This window comes from Pelodiscus sinensis, chromosome 5 (genome assembly GCF_052426305.1).
Source record: "Pelodiscus sinensis isolate ZL-2025 chromosome 5, ASM5242630v1, whole genome shotgun sequence".
NCBI lineage: Eukaryota > Metazoa > Chordata > Testudines > Trionychidae > Pelodiscus > Pelodiscus sinensis.
The window spans coordinates 91,499,937-91,515,291 of NC_143056.1; the positions used below are offsets into that span (position 1 = coordinate 91,499,937).

Genomic DNA, 15,355 nt, shown 5'->3' on the forward strand with positions numbered 1-15,355 from the left:
TTAATATAAAACAATGAGGGCCAAATACACTGTTACATAAGTACAATTTCCACTTAAGTCCTCCATTCAGTAAGACATATAAGCAAATGAATAGTGTCAAGGACTATTATGAAAGCAAGATTATATACCTACTTCATGATTCTGCAGTATTATAAGAGAAACACTGGACATATCATACTGAAATGGTGAACTAAAATTGTTCCTAATAACTAAAAACCACGTGTTTTAAAGTGAAATGAAAAACAGATTATCTGGAACTATGGAAAAGAGAGAGCTCATTTTTCTTGCTTTCATTGTCTGATTTCCCTTAGACTAACTTTCTGTGCTTTCATCCTTTTGTAAATGTGTGTGCTTCCTCAAAATATAGTTTTTCTTTAATATACCCGTCTTTTAGCGAATATACCCCACACCCGAATATACCCCACGGTTTTTGCTTTTTGAGTTAAAAAAAATCTTGTATACCCTGCGCATGAGTATACAAGGCTGTGCCAGGGGTATATTTATGGTGCAGGGGGAGGAGGAAATTAGCTAGCCACTCACCACCCGGTTCCTGCATAGCCTCCAGGCGGGGGAGTGCTCACCGCCCAGTTCCTGCACAGCCGGATGAGCGCTCCCCCTGCCCCTTCCTACGGCTGTGGAGGAACCGGGCGGTGAGCTGGTGTGTAAAAAAAATTGTGTATACCTCACACCCGAGTATACCCTGTGGGGGGACGGGGGATGCGGGGTTTGTAAAAATGAACATAACCCGTGGGTTATATTTGCTAAATTACGGGTAGTTTTCCTCTTCTGCTTCATTCCTCCACCTTCTACATTACCACAAGAGGGATTTTATCTTTTTGTTTTTAATGCTTCTTAATGTCCTAAAAGAAGTGACACAAGGCACCTACATTACTATTATTCATAAGAGAGAACCAGATGTACCAGATGTTCTGACATAAAAAAACAACAACAAAAAAACACTGGACAGGCATTCTGCAGCATGAGGGCATGACATAAGCCCTGGTCTCATCTTGTATTATCTCCCTAAGACACCATACTCACTGTTCTGCTCCCTTTGTCTGTGCCAAGCAGTGATTATGCTCATCTGCATTGTTTTGTGAGGAACTTCCCAATGACCCTCACCTCTGTTTCTCTGGAGATGGGTGAGAGAGGGAGGGATCACATGAGGATTACCTGTTGTGATCCCTCTCTTTGGGGCATCTGGTATTGGCCACTGTGGGCAGACAGGATACTGGGCTGGATGGACCGTTAGTCTGACCCAGTATGGCCGTTCTTATGTCATCTGAACTGATACCTTTTTTTTTACAGGAGGAATCATAAGGTACCTTATAGCAAACTATTATTAGGTGCTGTGGAAATAAAAGACCTGGAATATCCCTTTGCACATGCCTCTAAGGGCAGGACACCTTGAGTCAATTACGGTTGATGTCAGTAGAAACATTTCCCATTGACTTCAAAGGAAATTGAATCATGCCATTAAAGCACCATATACCCTTGTGGGCACCATATAAGTATTCATTTACCACATCCACATGGCTGGTTATATAAGGGCAACAGAAGAGACCAGTCAGCAGTGTTGCTTTTTCTTGTAATCTTACTCTTTTCTTTTTCCTCTACCATTTTAGACTTTATCCCCCTCTGTCGTGCAAATTGTATTAGCTGCTGTAGAAGGACAAATAAGGAGGAATGTTAAGTTTATATAATGTAAATGGGAAAGGCCCTTTATTCTTTTCTTCAAGTGAAATAAGTCAAAATGTGAAATATGCATAATAGCAGATAACTCAGCCTTGGGCTCAACATTTCTCACTTCCTGTCACTCTCAGAGAAAGACAAAAAGTGGCACATTTAATTCTGTTTTGCAGTGGGGTGGCTTTTTGTTCTTTCTAGATGAATAATTAATAGATGTGGCAGTGTTTTAATGAGATGTGGGGTTCCATTAGAAAACATCTGTTACCAAGCACAGGCAATCTACTTAGTGCTAAACAGGTGTGCTGAATGGTAGTGACAAGTCATTGAACACCGGATTCTCAGCTAGCATAAAACTGGGGTAGCACCACTGAGGAAAAGCCTGGAAAAGGGAGTTGTGCCAGTTTATCCTTGCTGAGGATCTAGCCCAATGCAAATTAGACAGAAGGCACTTTACTGTGCATAGAGAACTGGTGTAACAAATGAGGAGAACAGACTGCTTTAGGATGCAGATTGTCATTGACTTCAAATCAATGGAGCAATGACAGTTTACACTAGCCAAGGATATGCCCTATGGTTTTAATGTAGTCAGTCTGATTCCAATCTCACTTTCCACAGTGTAAATCAATGCTAATTACATCAGACACAATATATTAACACCAGCATTCGAATATAGATTTATGGAGATTTGGTCAAACTTGACTGGCTGGTATCCATCCCTGGGTTCTGAAACCCAGTTGCTTATTGAAAGAAATTATCATTTGCCTCCAAAAGCTAACAGAATCTTTGTTTGGGCTATCTAGCCAGTTCTGTGGACTGTTAGGTATATCATGGGTATCTAGCACATCTTAATTCTGAAACTTGACCTCTGGAGAAGAAAGAACAGAACCATAAGGTTTCTAGTCTAAATAAATCTAATTACAATGTAGTGGGTTAATACCAAATGAACACATTATTCAAACAATTGGAGGGTCTGTTTTGATATTTCTAGAGTTTTGAGGTAAAGTCACAATCCACTGTCATCTTTTAACCATCTTTCAAAAATTCCAACTCAGATACAATTAAAAAATGCAAAACTGGCAAAAAGTTGAAGCTGAAATCAGAGGAAAACATCAGTCATGCATTCACTCAATCATGCCCACAGAGGAACGGTTCCTGTTTTCAGAAAGATGTTTATAGAATTCTCTCTTATGTTTTGGTGATCAGTAACCCAACTTTGAACAGTGTTTGGGTGAAAGATCAGATTTGAATATGTTCAGAGCAAAAATCTTTGCCTCCAAAAATCACAGTTTTAGATTTCACTCTTTATATACAGGCCTGTCTGCCACACAACTACAAAATGAGAGCTGAATCAGGACCCTGGTATACTGTGTATTTGAGATAAAGGTGTATATTAAATGTATTGGGGTTTTTCTACAGTTGTTCGGTGGTGGCAGATTCAATTACCAAAGGTTTTCCTCAAGAGGAGAAAAAAGGACAAATAAATATAGAAATTTTAGACCTCATCATAGATCTGCAGCTAGCCAACAAAATGGATTTTGTGTCATTACATTAACAATGATTGTTTGAAACATACTGTATATTTAATTTATATGTACAACTTCAATTTGTTGTAATTTTTAGGGAATAAATAACTTATTAGAGTTGTCTTCTACACAATAGTTTCCCATTACATTGCATGGTTAGAACATCTAGTGAAATGTTTCAACTTACAGGTCAGAGAGTTTGTTACCATAATTAGACACAGGGGAGATCACTATAGTTGTTTTGAAGATTGCAGCCAGTCTCCCATCTCTAACTGTATTTGCATTTATTACTTACAGGCTTGCAAAGATTTTGTGAAGATATAGAGATGATGATTGGATTCCAGCCAAATAAATTCTGGAGAGTCTGCTGGGCATTTGTGACCCCGACTATTTTAACTGTAAGGCAAAGAATTTTCTGAATGTCTCCTTTTTTTCCTCAGATTTTTTGTTTTATAAACAAAACTATTATTTCCCAAAGACAATAATTATAGCTCAGAATATATACTTATAACCATGTGCGTAAACATTGGGGAAAAATAAACCATGGGGTTTAACTGTTAATTCGAACTAAGGGGTTTATCTCGGAATCGCACTTCTCTGCCGTGTGTAGATGCGGGCAGTTATTCCAGGCGAGTCAGTTTCCAAAATGGCGACCGCCCGGGAACATGCTAATGAAGCGCGGGATATTTAAATCCCACGCTTCATTTGCAATTTCGGTCGCCCTCATTAGCCTTCCTAGTTTGAACTAGGGGGCTATTGTAGACGTACCCAGATAGATATGTATAATATATGCACACATACAAACATGCCTATATATACACACATGATGCTACAGTGTCCTCACATGCAAAACACAAATTGACTTCTTTCTAGAGGAATTCTGGGTGTGTTAGGACTCAAGAGCTGATCCTGTAAGTCCAGATTCAGCAAAACATGTAAGCACATGCACAATATCCTTGGAAATAGATATGGAACATGTAAAAGTGAAGCACATGCTTACATTCTTTATATATTCCAATTTTTAAAACACCTCCATAGGCATCCATCCAATGCTATGCTGAATAGGGATGGATTTAATCATGTGCTTAAAGTTGAGCACTTAATTACGTGAATTACTGAACAGGGGCCTCAGTGTGTGATCCAGTTCTACTGTGATGGTAGTGGGTATACACACAGCTCTCTCCAGGAGGCATAACTATTTGTTACATAGTGTTAGGAGTGGTTTTCCTTAGCACTACCAATAAAAATGCTCTGTTCTACTTGAAGCTATGTCATTGTGCCAAATAAATTCAGTTCTAGTGAACAGTTTGCTCTTCAGTATGCTGCTTTTGAATTGCACAAACACCATAAAGAACAGCACACACATTTTTCTTTTGAGGACTGAAGCAAAAGAAGGTTAGTTACTTAAAAAACAGTAAATAGTCCTGTAGCCCCTTAGAGATTTATTAAAAGCAATGCTTCACAGTGCCAGTAAGTGGCACTGTATGCTAGTACTTTGGTTGTGATATCAGTGATGCCAAACTTAAGGTGATATTTTGGGGGGCAAAATCCACATATTTTTTCTGCTGCTGTCAAGGTCAATATGGAAATTGGATTATCTTGTTCATTTTTAAATACAAATATGTAAAATATATTTATTTTTATAACCAAAAGGTGCATGATATTTTTACTAATTTGCTTTTATTCATTTACTATAATTTTAGATTTGCATTTGATTCAAAATTACACAAAGCATCTGTGTAATTTAGAAACTCAGCAAAACAATGTGTTATGTTTGCTAGAGTCAAAATAGAGGATCTCATGGAAGATTAGGGTTAGAAGAGTCCTCTTGAGATCTCAAAGCAGAACCAATCTCAACTAAATGTGGGATCTGAATCCCTGGCACACCTAATTTCTGGCCATAGTGTTGTATTTTCTTTACCTCTGCTAAGCATTGGCACTGGAATGAGAGGACCTGTATGTGATTCTAAAATGTCTGGCTTACTGCCGAGCTAAAATAAGACTTAAGAACTGACAGTAGTCAAGGACTAGGACCAAAAATTAAATCTTGGTCTCTCCTTTGGCCTCTTACCACACATTGGAAGCAGGTTTTAACTGAGCTACAAGAATGGCAAAATATATCTAGAGGTACATTTATAATGGTGCATTATTTATATTGAATAGTCATTATGCAATAAGAAAAGAGCACAGAAAACAAAGCAGTATCTCTTCCTGCTGTGACCTTCTGTAATACTAATATTTGATGTATTTAAGTGTCTTAAGATTAGAGTTTAAACTACTTCATGTCTCAGGAAATAAAACGGATCGTTTTTATATGTGCATTCACAAAGCTATATTGCTGTAAATCTTTTGCATGCAATTATTGTGCATGTAGGCAGTTCACAAAAGTTACTGAATTATGCACAAATGTAAGCAGATGTATTGCTATTTATACAGTAAGTGAAATGGAGTAACTTAACATAATTATATTAGGAAACACGGCCAATAGACCATGTAATAAAGCGTATTACCCTAGGGACAGGATTCTAATATGAATTCTGCTGGTGTAAATCTAGAGGAAATCCACTGATTTCAGTGGAATTATGCTGGCTTTATGCTGATGAAGCTGAGATCAGAATGTGGCCCTAAATTTCCAAGAGCATTATTGATTATTACCTAGTTAACTCCCCTCCCCCTCTGGTTACACTACTGTAAGCGTGCATGTAAATCACAGGGTGTGTATGTGTGTTGCTTATTAAATTATATATTATTTGTTTTCAGTTTATTCTTTGCTTCAGTTTTTACCAATGGGAACCAATGACCTATGGAGCTTACCACTATCCAGGCTGGTCGATGGTCCTTGGGTGGCTGATGCTGGCTTGCTCTGTTATTTGGATTCCTATTATGTTTGTGATAAAAATGCACCTAGCCCCTGGCAGATTTATTGAGGTAATTCTTGAAATCCCACACTCTTAAAAATATAGACACAAAAGATTATTTTCTATAATTTACACTGATTCATGTGTTGGGAATTGTTGACAGTTTATCAGAAAATTGTTTTCATTGCTGTATAAAGTGCAGGTGCTCAGTTAGTTGATGTGCACATTACCATGTGTTCTCCCCTATTCATCAACAAAACGGTACTAAAACATTATAAGCTTCATCCCGTAAGGTCTGAAGAAGCTGAGACACTCAGGGGATTGGGTCCTGAAATGTCCATTGCAGATGACTTACTCACTAGTCTTTCTGCTGTTTGGTTGGTCTCATATCTGCCTCTTGCAGAAGCAGGATGTGCAACTAAAAGGCAGCAGATACTAGGGAGCCATAAGAAGGTTCAGAAACTTGAAAGTTTCAGGCACTAGAAGGCACCAAGTTAGCTCTATAGAGAGTTATACAACAGGAAGCATCAGGCCTTAGAAGACATTAAACACTAAGTATCATCTGGACATATCACCTGAAAGTCCTACTTGCAGCTCAAGCTACATATGATAAAAATGAACTTTGTTTCTGCTCAGACCTCTTTGGTTCTTCATTGTGTTGAACACATCCTAACCCTCCCTATCACCCAGACTCATGACTGCTGTGTTTGGGGAAGAGGGTATTATTCCTCTTTCCTGCATTTCAGGGTGCTGCTGATTCTCCTTCTCTAAAAAATTCAATACTGCTTAACATGCTGGGCTTCCACAACCTCCCCTTCACTTCCTTTCCAATTTCCCATCTCACTCCCCTCTAATCCTTTTACACTGATACAGCAAAAACCATATCCCATGCTAACTACTTTGACTGCCTCACCCCTTTGTTGGCTTTTTGCCCATCATTTGAATCAGTTCAGTGCTCTCATCCTCACCTTTGACACTCTTTCTGCCCTGACCTATGTACCTGCCCTCATTTCATGCCACTCCCTTCTTTGCCTGTCGCTTTTCCCCTAGCATCCACCCCGTCTCCTCTTTATGCTTTCCTCTATGCTATCGCCTATTGTCTAATCTCCCTTCTTATTCTAATGCATCAGGCACGCACACACTCATCCTTCCAAAGCCTTCTTTGCAACTCAGCTCTACAAAACCCCCAGAGAGAGGCTTTGGAAAGGAGAGGAAAAAAATAGAAGCATCTCCTTGGTCCCTGACTGTTCACAGGGAAAGGACCACATCTTCTTCTGCTTTGTACAGAATCAAGGTACATCATGGTCCGTGCTGGAAAACTCATCAGACTATACAATGCATCTGGCACTAGACAACCTTATGGCTGATTCAGACTCTAGAGGGCACTAGGATGCATTGTACTATAGAAGGAACATAGCACACAACAAGTGAAGCAATAAGTTAAATTTACTTTAGTTGGCCTTTTTTCCTTTTTGTGGGCCTAAGCTGGAAAAGAGTAATACATAGACGGATGCTCCTTTTTACAAGGCTATGACCCAATTTCCAACACTGAGAAATATTACTCTGAGAAATATTTCTGGACTCCTAACTCATCCATTTGGGTCTGGGATTATTTTTTGTATCATAGCGCAGGGCACACACTGTAGTGTCCTTTAACCAGAGCACCCAAGGAAATCCATAAAGCCACATCTTGCGTGAAAGGGGGGAAAGGCTGAGCTGCAGTTACTTCAGCTTTAGTAAAGTATTTCCTGAATCATTGATTCTGCTGCATAAATTTATTATGGTTGATTTGGGAGGCAAAGGTTGCAAATTGATGATTAAGCAGAGATTAAAATAACTGATATAGAGACTTGCTTCACTTTAATAGGTAATAAACATATAATTGTTCCCTCTTAAACCATCAGAAATATGTTTTCTTTCCTTTTTATATATAAATGTTCCAACCAAATTATATCTTCAGTAAAGAGATCAGTGGAAAGATTAGCAAGATTTTCATTGTTAGTAATTTTTCCAGGTTTATCTGCCACCTTATTTTTTTTTTTTTTTTGGCCACAGATAGAAGTGATATATTTTGTCATCAGCTAATTAAAATCCTTTCTCAGTCATAGCAATATATTACTTTCTGGTCATTTGTATACTTTTGGGAAATATGCTAAACAAAAATCCAATTATTTTGATGCTGCTACCCACTGCTTATGTGATTGGGCTAAGTAATTGAGCACATGTCCTTTAGTGAGTGAGTTAAGCAATCTGTGGCAGTGGTTATGAGTTCCCTTTGTATGGTATGTGTGTGTGTGGGAGGGGGGGGATGGAGAATATATAATTAAAATCTGGGCATTTTATCATCTATTAATCTTGCAAACTTCTGCAAAACAAATACTGAGCAGCAGAGAATTTAATGCCCCTTGAAGGATATTTTCAGTAATTTCAGATCAACCCAACCTACTTACCTCCTTTGAATTGTAATTCTAATCTATAATTTTAAGAGTATTTTTTTCCTCTCCCTCACTGTGCAGAGGCTCAAGCTGGTCTGCTCTCCACAGCCTGACTGGGGTCCATTTTTGGCTAAACACCGTGGTGAACGTTACAAGAATATGATCGATCCACTGGGAACATCCTCCCTTGGACTTAAACTGCCAGTGAAAGATTTAGAATTGGGAACCCAGTGCTAGTAATTTCTATTCTGGTGGCAATAATGTGTACAGCCTTTATATTTTTATTAGTTTCTCATTGTCTCCTTTGTTCTTTTTCACAGTTTCTAAAAGTGGTTGCTTAGAAAGTAGGACTTACTGTTGCATGCTGTAGTGAAGAACTAGACAGCCACTTTAAGTACTGTTTTTATGTTTTTGGTTTTTTGTGGTGCCCAAGACCTATTATTTTCACTGTAAAATAGCAACATAATATGGTGCAAGTGGTGAAACCCCTGCTCTCTCCTTCCTTTTTCTTTGACTTGCTGGTCATGCACAGTCCAGCAGGAATGATTGTGGAGCTTAACCATTTAGGGATAAGACATGGGTCTGAGAATTCCTTAACAGTGTAACTGAACAGAGAATTTGACCATTAGGAGGGACTGAGTGGATAATGTAGTCCAGTTGGTCAGATTCTGACCTCTGTAATTCTGAAGTAAATCCAGAATGACATCACTGGCCCTGATGGAGTCACTACGAAATTACACTGATAGCAAAATGTGACCATGAACAACGCTTCAATTAAGTACTGAGTATAATGACACTTGAACAAGGCTTTCTGATTCAATACAGGCGTTAACCTTTAAACACCATGCACTGGTATCTCATGCATGACATCCAAACAGGAAGAGCTTAATGAGCCATTCAACACTTCTAAGGAGAAAAATAAAAACACATGTAAAATGTATTGTGACATCAGGACTAAAGTTGTACTTGAGTTTGAAAGTTGGTTTGAAATAGTGCCATAATGAGGCAGGTGGGCACCACTATTTTAATTAATTTCCTTCATTTCCATTATTTATTTGATATGTCTTTTTCATTAAAAATGCCTCAGTTACACTGAGTATCAAAACTTTCACTTTATTGACAAACTGCACACATATGTTGCAAACCAAGTTATATTAAGTTCATCCAAATAGTCTGACCTTTTTTTGCTGTCTTCACTTTTGTTTAAAATCTCCCGTAAAGAAGCCATCATATAATTTGTGCCTAATTTTATATTCTTACAGAAGTAGGTGTATTCTAGTTTCCACATGACAACAGTTGTTAGAATTTAGCTGTGCAGTTGAACATTGTGAATCCCCTACTTGTTCTCTTAAACTTCTTTATATAACCTGTAGATATATTATTCTCTTTCAGCCAAAGGGGATATAGCTGAACCTCTATTTCTGTCTCTCTCTATAGTGTGTGTGTGTGTGTGTGTATGTGTGTGTATATATATATATATATATACACACACACACAAATTTAAATTATATACAGTAAAACTCCAATAGTCCAGCATCCAATTGTATGGCACTCCTGACAGTCCAGCATCAAAATGGCAAGAGCCTAGTGAGCTTCAGCCAAAAACGAGTCATAAGGCGGCAGCAGCAGCAGCTGAACCGAGTGAAACCAGACAGGACCGAGTCAGTCTGCCACTGGCATTGTGTGATGCTGGACAGTGCTTGTGCTACAATAAAAAGGGTTAAAAACACTTTATATCCAGTATATACTGTGTGTATATATATATATATATATATATATATATATATATATATATATATATATAAAAATAAAACCATCTTATAGTACCTCCTGATAGTAGTCCGGCATATCCGATAATCCGGCACCACCTAGGTCCCAAAGGTTCCGGATTATTGGAAATCTAGTGTGTGTGTGTGTGTGTGTGTGTGTACACACACACACTCACACACACACATAAATTCAAGACAATATCTCATAACAATCTGAGCAGTGCATGATTTTCCCTAATTTTTTTTTTTTTTTTTTTTTTTGCTGTCAGACTTTTAAAAACAATTAAATACAATAGCATTATAAGACTGGATAGACAAAATTATAAGGAAGAGAATGGATAGTTTTAGTAGTTTGTTATAACGTTGCATTGCAGTAGTATGTCCTCTAGTATGTCCTCTGTCTTTGAGAAATCCAACATACATATGGCAATATGAGCATGTCTTAAATATTTCGGCTACCTCATGGACAGAGTAAAGCCAGAGATTTTAAAAGTACCTGTAATTTATGTTCAGTTAATTAACCCTCATTCATTATAAAGTGCACTATAAAGAGGGAGAAAAATATGTCTTCAGCAGTGGGCAAAACTGCAACCTTTATTACGCTGTTGTATTCAATACATACATATGAGATTTTTTAAGAGTGATCAGTGTTCATGTAGTGTGTACTAGTGATGTTTTATGTCCCTATAAATATCTTATCAACCAGTGTAGAGATATGGTGAGTGTAGAATAGTATAGCCTGGATTTCTTCCCCACTATTGTAGTAGCCAATTTAAATGTTATTTCCTTTTGGGGGACTGTTTATATCATGTTCCTTTTTTTGTCTGTGTTCACATTACAGGGTCTCAGGTAAATTTTCAGTTAAATGTGTAGCTGTGATGTTTTCATCCTGTTGAAGAAAACAAAAACAACTAGACCTTAATGTAACATTTGCAAAAGAAATAATTTATTTTGTATATAGATGTTAACAAACCATTTTGCTGAACTTTCTCTTTCATGGGGCAAATAGTGTTGCCAGTTATTGACACTGCGAGGGACATTCAATCTTCAGGCAGTGTACATGAAGCACAATCAAATACTTGACATGTGGGAATAGATTTTGAAGCATTGGCCCCTAAATCTGTATTACACTTTTCACATTTTGGTGTCTTTATTTGTTCCCATATTACACAGAGCATTAAGATTGTGGCCCTTCCATAAGCATCTCTGCCTTAAAGCTGCACCAACTTGATTTGGCTTTGTCAGCTGATTAAATAGAGAACTGCCAGTTTAACTTATTTTGAATTTTATCTCCCTGTGTGAACAATATCTGATGAGCTTCTCCCTTTCTTGGTGTAATGAAACTTTGGTAAATACAAGATGAAAATTAACCCCTCCAAGCCTTTATGGCTGGGGGAAAAAAGAAAACAGTGCCACATTAAATAAATTACCAGCTGTCTTTCAATGAGAAGGGTGAAGAAAGGAGCCTAAATCAGTCAATGCCATCTACTGGGAATGGTGTGCTTTTACCAGGATGAATAATACTTGATCTCTCTCTCTCTTTTTTGCTTTGTTTTTAACTTTTCCTGGCTAAAACCTGAGCTTGATTTTTTTGGAGCCCAACCCCAATTTCTATTCATTTCTGCTGTTATGATTTAAAAATATTATTAATGGGACCATGTTTTCTGGAAAAATTGCGAGTTAACCTAATTGTTATGAATCCTTTTAACTAATTTTAACAAACTTGTACTGGTAACTACCACTACATAAGGATATTAATTGCTAACTTTCTGTTTTAAAAGTATAAAGACAAATCATTTGAAGGGACGCTGTTAACGATAAAATGAAAATAAATATAAATAAAGCATTGTTAACTGTGTAATTAGAAAGGAGGAGAATATGAAAAATATAATTATTTTTCATGATGCATGTGGTTATACTGTTTTTTGCACTTCACTTGGGCATTAGTCCTGCTCCTACTGATATCAGTGGCCAGAATTAGGCTTTCAGTTGAAACACTGAAAATACACTAGCTAGTTTCATTTGGTTTCTAGACAGTTCCGCGTTCTGATTTTCACGTACCTCTGTTGGCTTGCAAAAATTGCACAGGAAATTTTTAAACAAAAAAAGGAAAAAAATTAGTTAAATTAAAAAAAGGAAAATACTTCTGTTATTTTTTAAAGTTTTAATGTTATTTACCAAAACTAAAAGTAAAGATTAAGTTATCCAGACGTGTCCCTTTAAATGCAAAGTAATATTATAGTTTGGGGAAAGCACTTTATCATTGTCTAAAAAGTTTGCACATACTTTATGAGCATTTTCTAAACATGAAAGTATTTCAGTAAATGATTAAATATCAAAAAATATGTTAAAAAGAGGGGAAAAGCCATATTTTCAAAAAGGTGACCTATTTAAATGCAGGTCTATCAATCTTGCAAGTAAAAAAAATCAAAATTGATGGATTGTCTGTGTTGTAGTTTGAATTTTTGGACAAGCTGTGATGCACTATTGTATGCATTAAAATTATACTTAATGCAAATGTTTGCCATTTTTAAAATTTTGGGGGGTCTTCCTAGTGTTTTAATATGTAAACAGTGTACAAAATCTGTTTTTCATTTAGACACAGCAGCACATTGTTTCCAAAAGAAGGGTTTAACAAAATGACCTTTAACTGAAAAAGACTTGGAATGTCTTTCTACTAATGTTTCATTTGGGTCAAGTTATCCTTTTGTTACGTTTTGCTCCATTGATTGTATAGACATGCCTCAGTTCCGAAGATCATTACCTCCAATTTATTGTGGTTTCCTCTTGCAATTTCCAATCCAGTCATTCATTTTATGATTGACCCTTTCTTTGAATACATGCACAGATCTCTTGCTAGCTATGTTTTAATGGTTGCTTTTTCATGCAGACATGGATTTATCTTATTTTGCATCGCTCTTTTTTTACTTTGCCATCTCAATTTAAGAAAGATCATTTGTGGACTGTAGTTTTCAGTTGCAGGCTGCATGGCTTTGGCATGGTTAGGAAGCCTTTTAACTGGGTTTCCTAGAAGCTGCCACGAGGTCTGGTGGGTTTATGAGGTGCTTGTTTCTTAGCTTGTAGATAAACTTCCTGTAAATAATATACTGTATTTGTTAAATGGCTGAGTCTTAGTATTCCAGGGGACTCATGCCATAGACTCAGAGGGAGAAAAACATTTATAGTATTTATGGTTTCTGCCTTTTTCAGCTCCAGGCAGGCTATAACTAAAGAGAGACTGCTTTCTTGATGGGTTTAATTTAAAATGTGAGAGCTGGGCTGGACCTTATGGCTTGCATTATTATGATTTGCCCATCATGTTTTAAATACATCTTCAGGTAACCATTTGCCTTATAGGTGTATTTCATTGTTAGAAATATAATTAATGTTTAGCAGAATGTTATTGTCTGTCACCCTATAGTATGTAGTGTACTTTGTGGGGCAGAGCCCCAGCTGGTACAATCTGCCATAGCTCCATTGCAGCCGATAGTGTTGTGACAGTTTATACCAGCTGAGGCTCTGTGCCTGTGTCTTTTTGGCACTTTATTGTGGACCTATCATTGAATAGGTTAATTCTTAATTACTTGCGTAATGTCATATACTTACAAGCATTCTCTAGGGGTACTGCTGCCTATGGATAAAGATATGTACCCTAATCAGGTTGTTGTATTTTTTCATTAGCTATACATGGAGAAAATATATTATGTTACAAAGGATGCATCATATATATCTTATATAGTGCATATTATATGCTGTACATTATTCATTTAAGAAGTCATTACTCTTGAGGCCCTACCTCAGATTTTGTATTTATGGGTAAAAATGCAATTTACTGTATTATATATTTGCCTATTATATTCTGATGTTATAAATTAGAATTTATCCTATAATGTATGGATTCTAAAAACACTAAATAAATGTGCAGTGTTTAAAAGAAAAATTGTTAGTGTTATGTCTACTGATAATAACTTCCTCCACCGCAGACATCATTCTTACTTAACACTCCGCCTTAAGGTATCTGCAGAATTGATCCATTTGATTGTTAGAAAACCTTGAGCAGCAACCAAAAACAGCTCTCCTGGGAAGAGAGAGATATTGCACAGCTGCAGAAACAAATATCAATTAAATGGTTAGATTCTTAACTATTAAAAGGCTCTGTAGCTTGTTGAATAATTAATTATTTTTCTAAGAATGAATTGGATCTGTTTAAATTCTTTTATTGTATCAAATCAATTATGCCAAAGATTTTTGAACCATGAAAAACAGAAGGTGGAAAGAGATTGATATTGAGAAATGGAGAGGAAAAGAGAGAGTAGTTTAGTTATAGAAGTGGAAGTTTCATACTAGTTTTTTACACTATTTGTCTCTCTTGTTTTAAAATATAAACCTGAACGTTTCCATTCTGGTAATTTCAATGTAAAGGTAGAAATATATAGTAATAAACATACTGTAATGGACCTCCATATACCAGCACTGTGCTATTAAAGTGATATCAATCCAACCATTTTCACTAACAGTGGAAAATGGATGTTTTTGACAAGCCATCCCCAAATACAAAGTTTCAATTTGACATCTAATCATAATACTGCTGCATGAGATTGAGACAAACATGCTAATGAAATAAAACCAAAACATACATTTGTATTATGCTAAAGCTGTGAATATGATACATGCCAATGGCCCAATTCTGAGAATTCCTGAGGGCACGGGAGTTTTTTTAGCAACTTCTAAGAACCAGCTCCCAAAACAGAGAAAATACATGCTTTGCTCTGTTTGTAAACTACACTGTTGTGAGAAAGACAAAATGGGAACTGATGATGAAATAGTATAAAACTCTGCGTCTGTGTCTACACTGGTGTGATCTTGCGCAAAAGTGGCCACTCTAGCGCGAAACTTGCTGCCTGTCTACACTGGCCGCATGTTCTTGTACAAGTAAACTGATGGTCTGATGTATGAAATCAGGGCTTCTTGCGCCAGAATTCAGATGCTCCCGCTCAGGAATAAGCCCTTTTGCACAACTGTTCTTGCACAAGAGGCCAGTGTAGACAGACAACATGAATTTCTTGCGCAAGAAAGCTCTA

General features: G+C 36.9%; 1 protein-coding gene across 2 annotated transcripts in view; it reads left to right on the plus strand.

Annotated features, from left to right (window-relative positions):
* Positions 1-10,219, plus strand: part of SLC6A5 (solute carrier family 6 member 5) — a 55,392-nt gene extending 45,173 nt beyond the window's left edge. For both annotated transcript variants that reach the window (XM_089778591.1, XM_006111489.5), the window contains exons 13-15: positions 3,510-3,610; positions 5,973-6,140; positions 8,587-10,219. In XM_089778591.1, coding sequence (XP_089634717.1) covers positions 3,510-3,610; positions 5,973-6,140; positions 8,587-8,742 — 425 coding nt within the window. In that variant the 3' untranslated portion in view covers positions 8,743-10,219. The remainder of the gene's footprint in view (positions 1-3,509; positions 3,611-5,972; positions 6,141-8,586) is intronic.
* Positions 10,220-15,355: the final 5,136 nt, after the last annotated feature.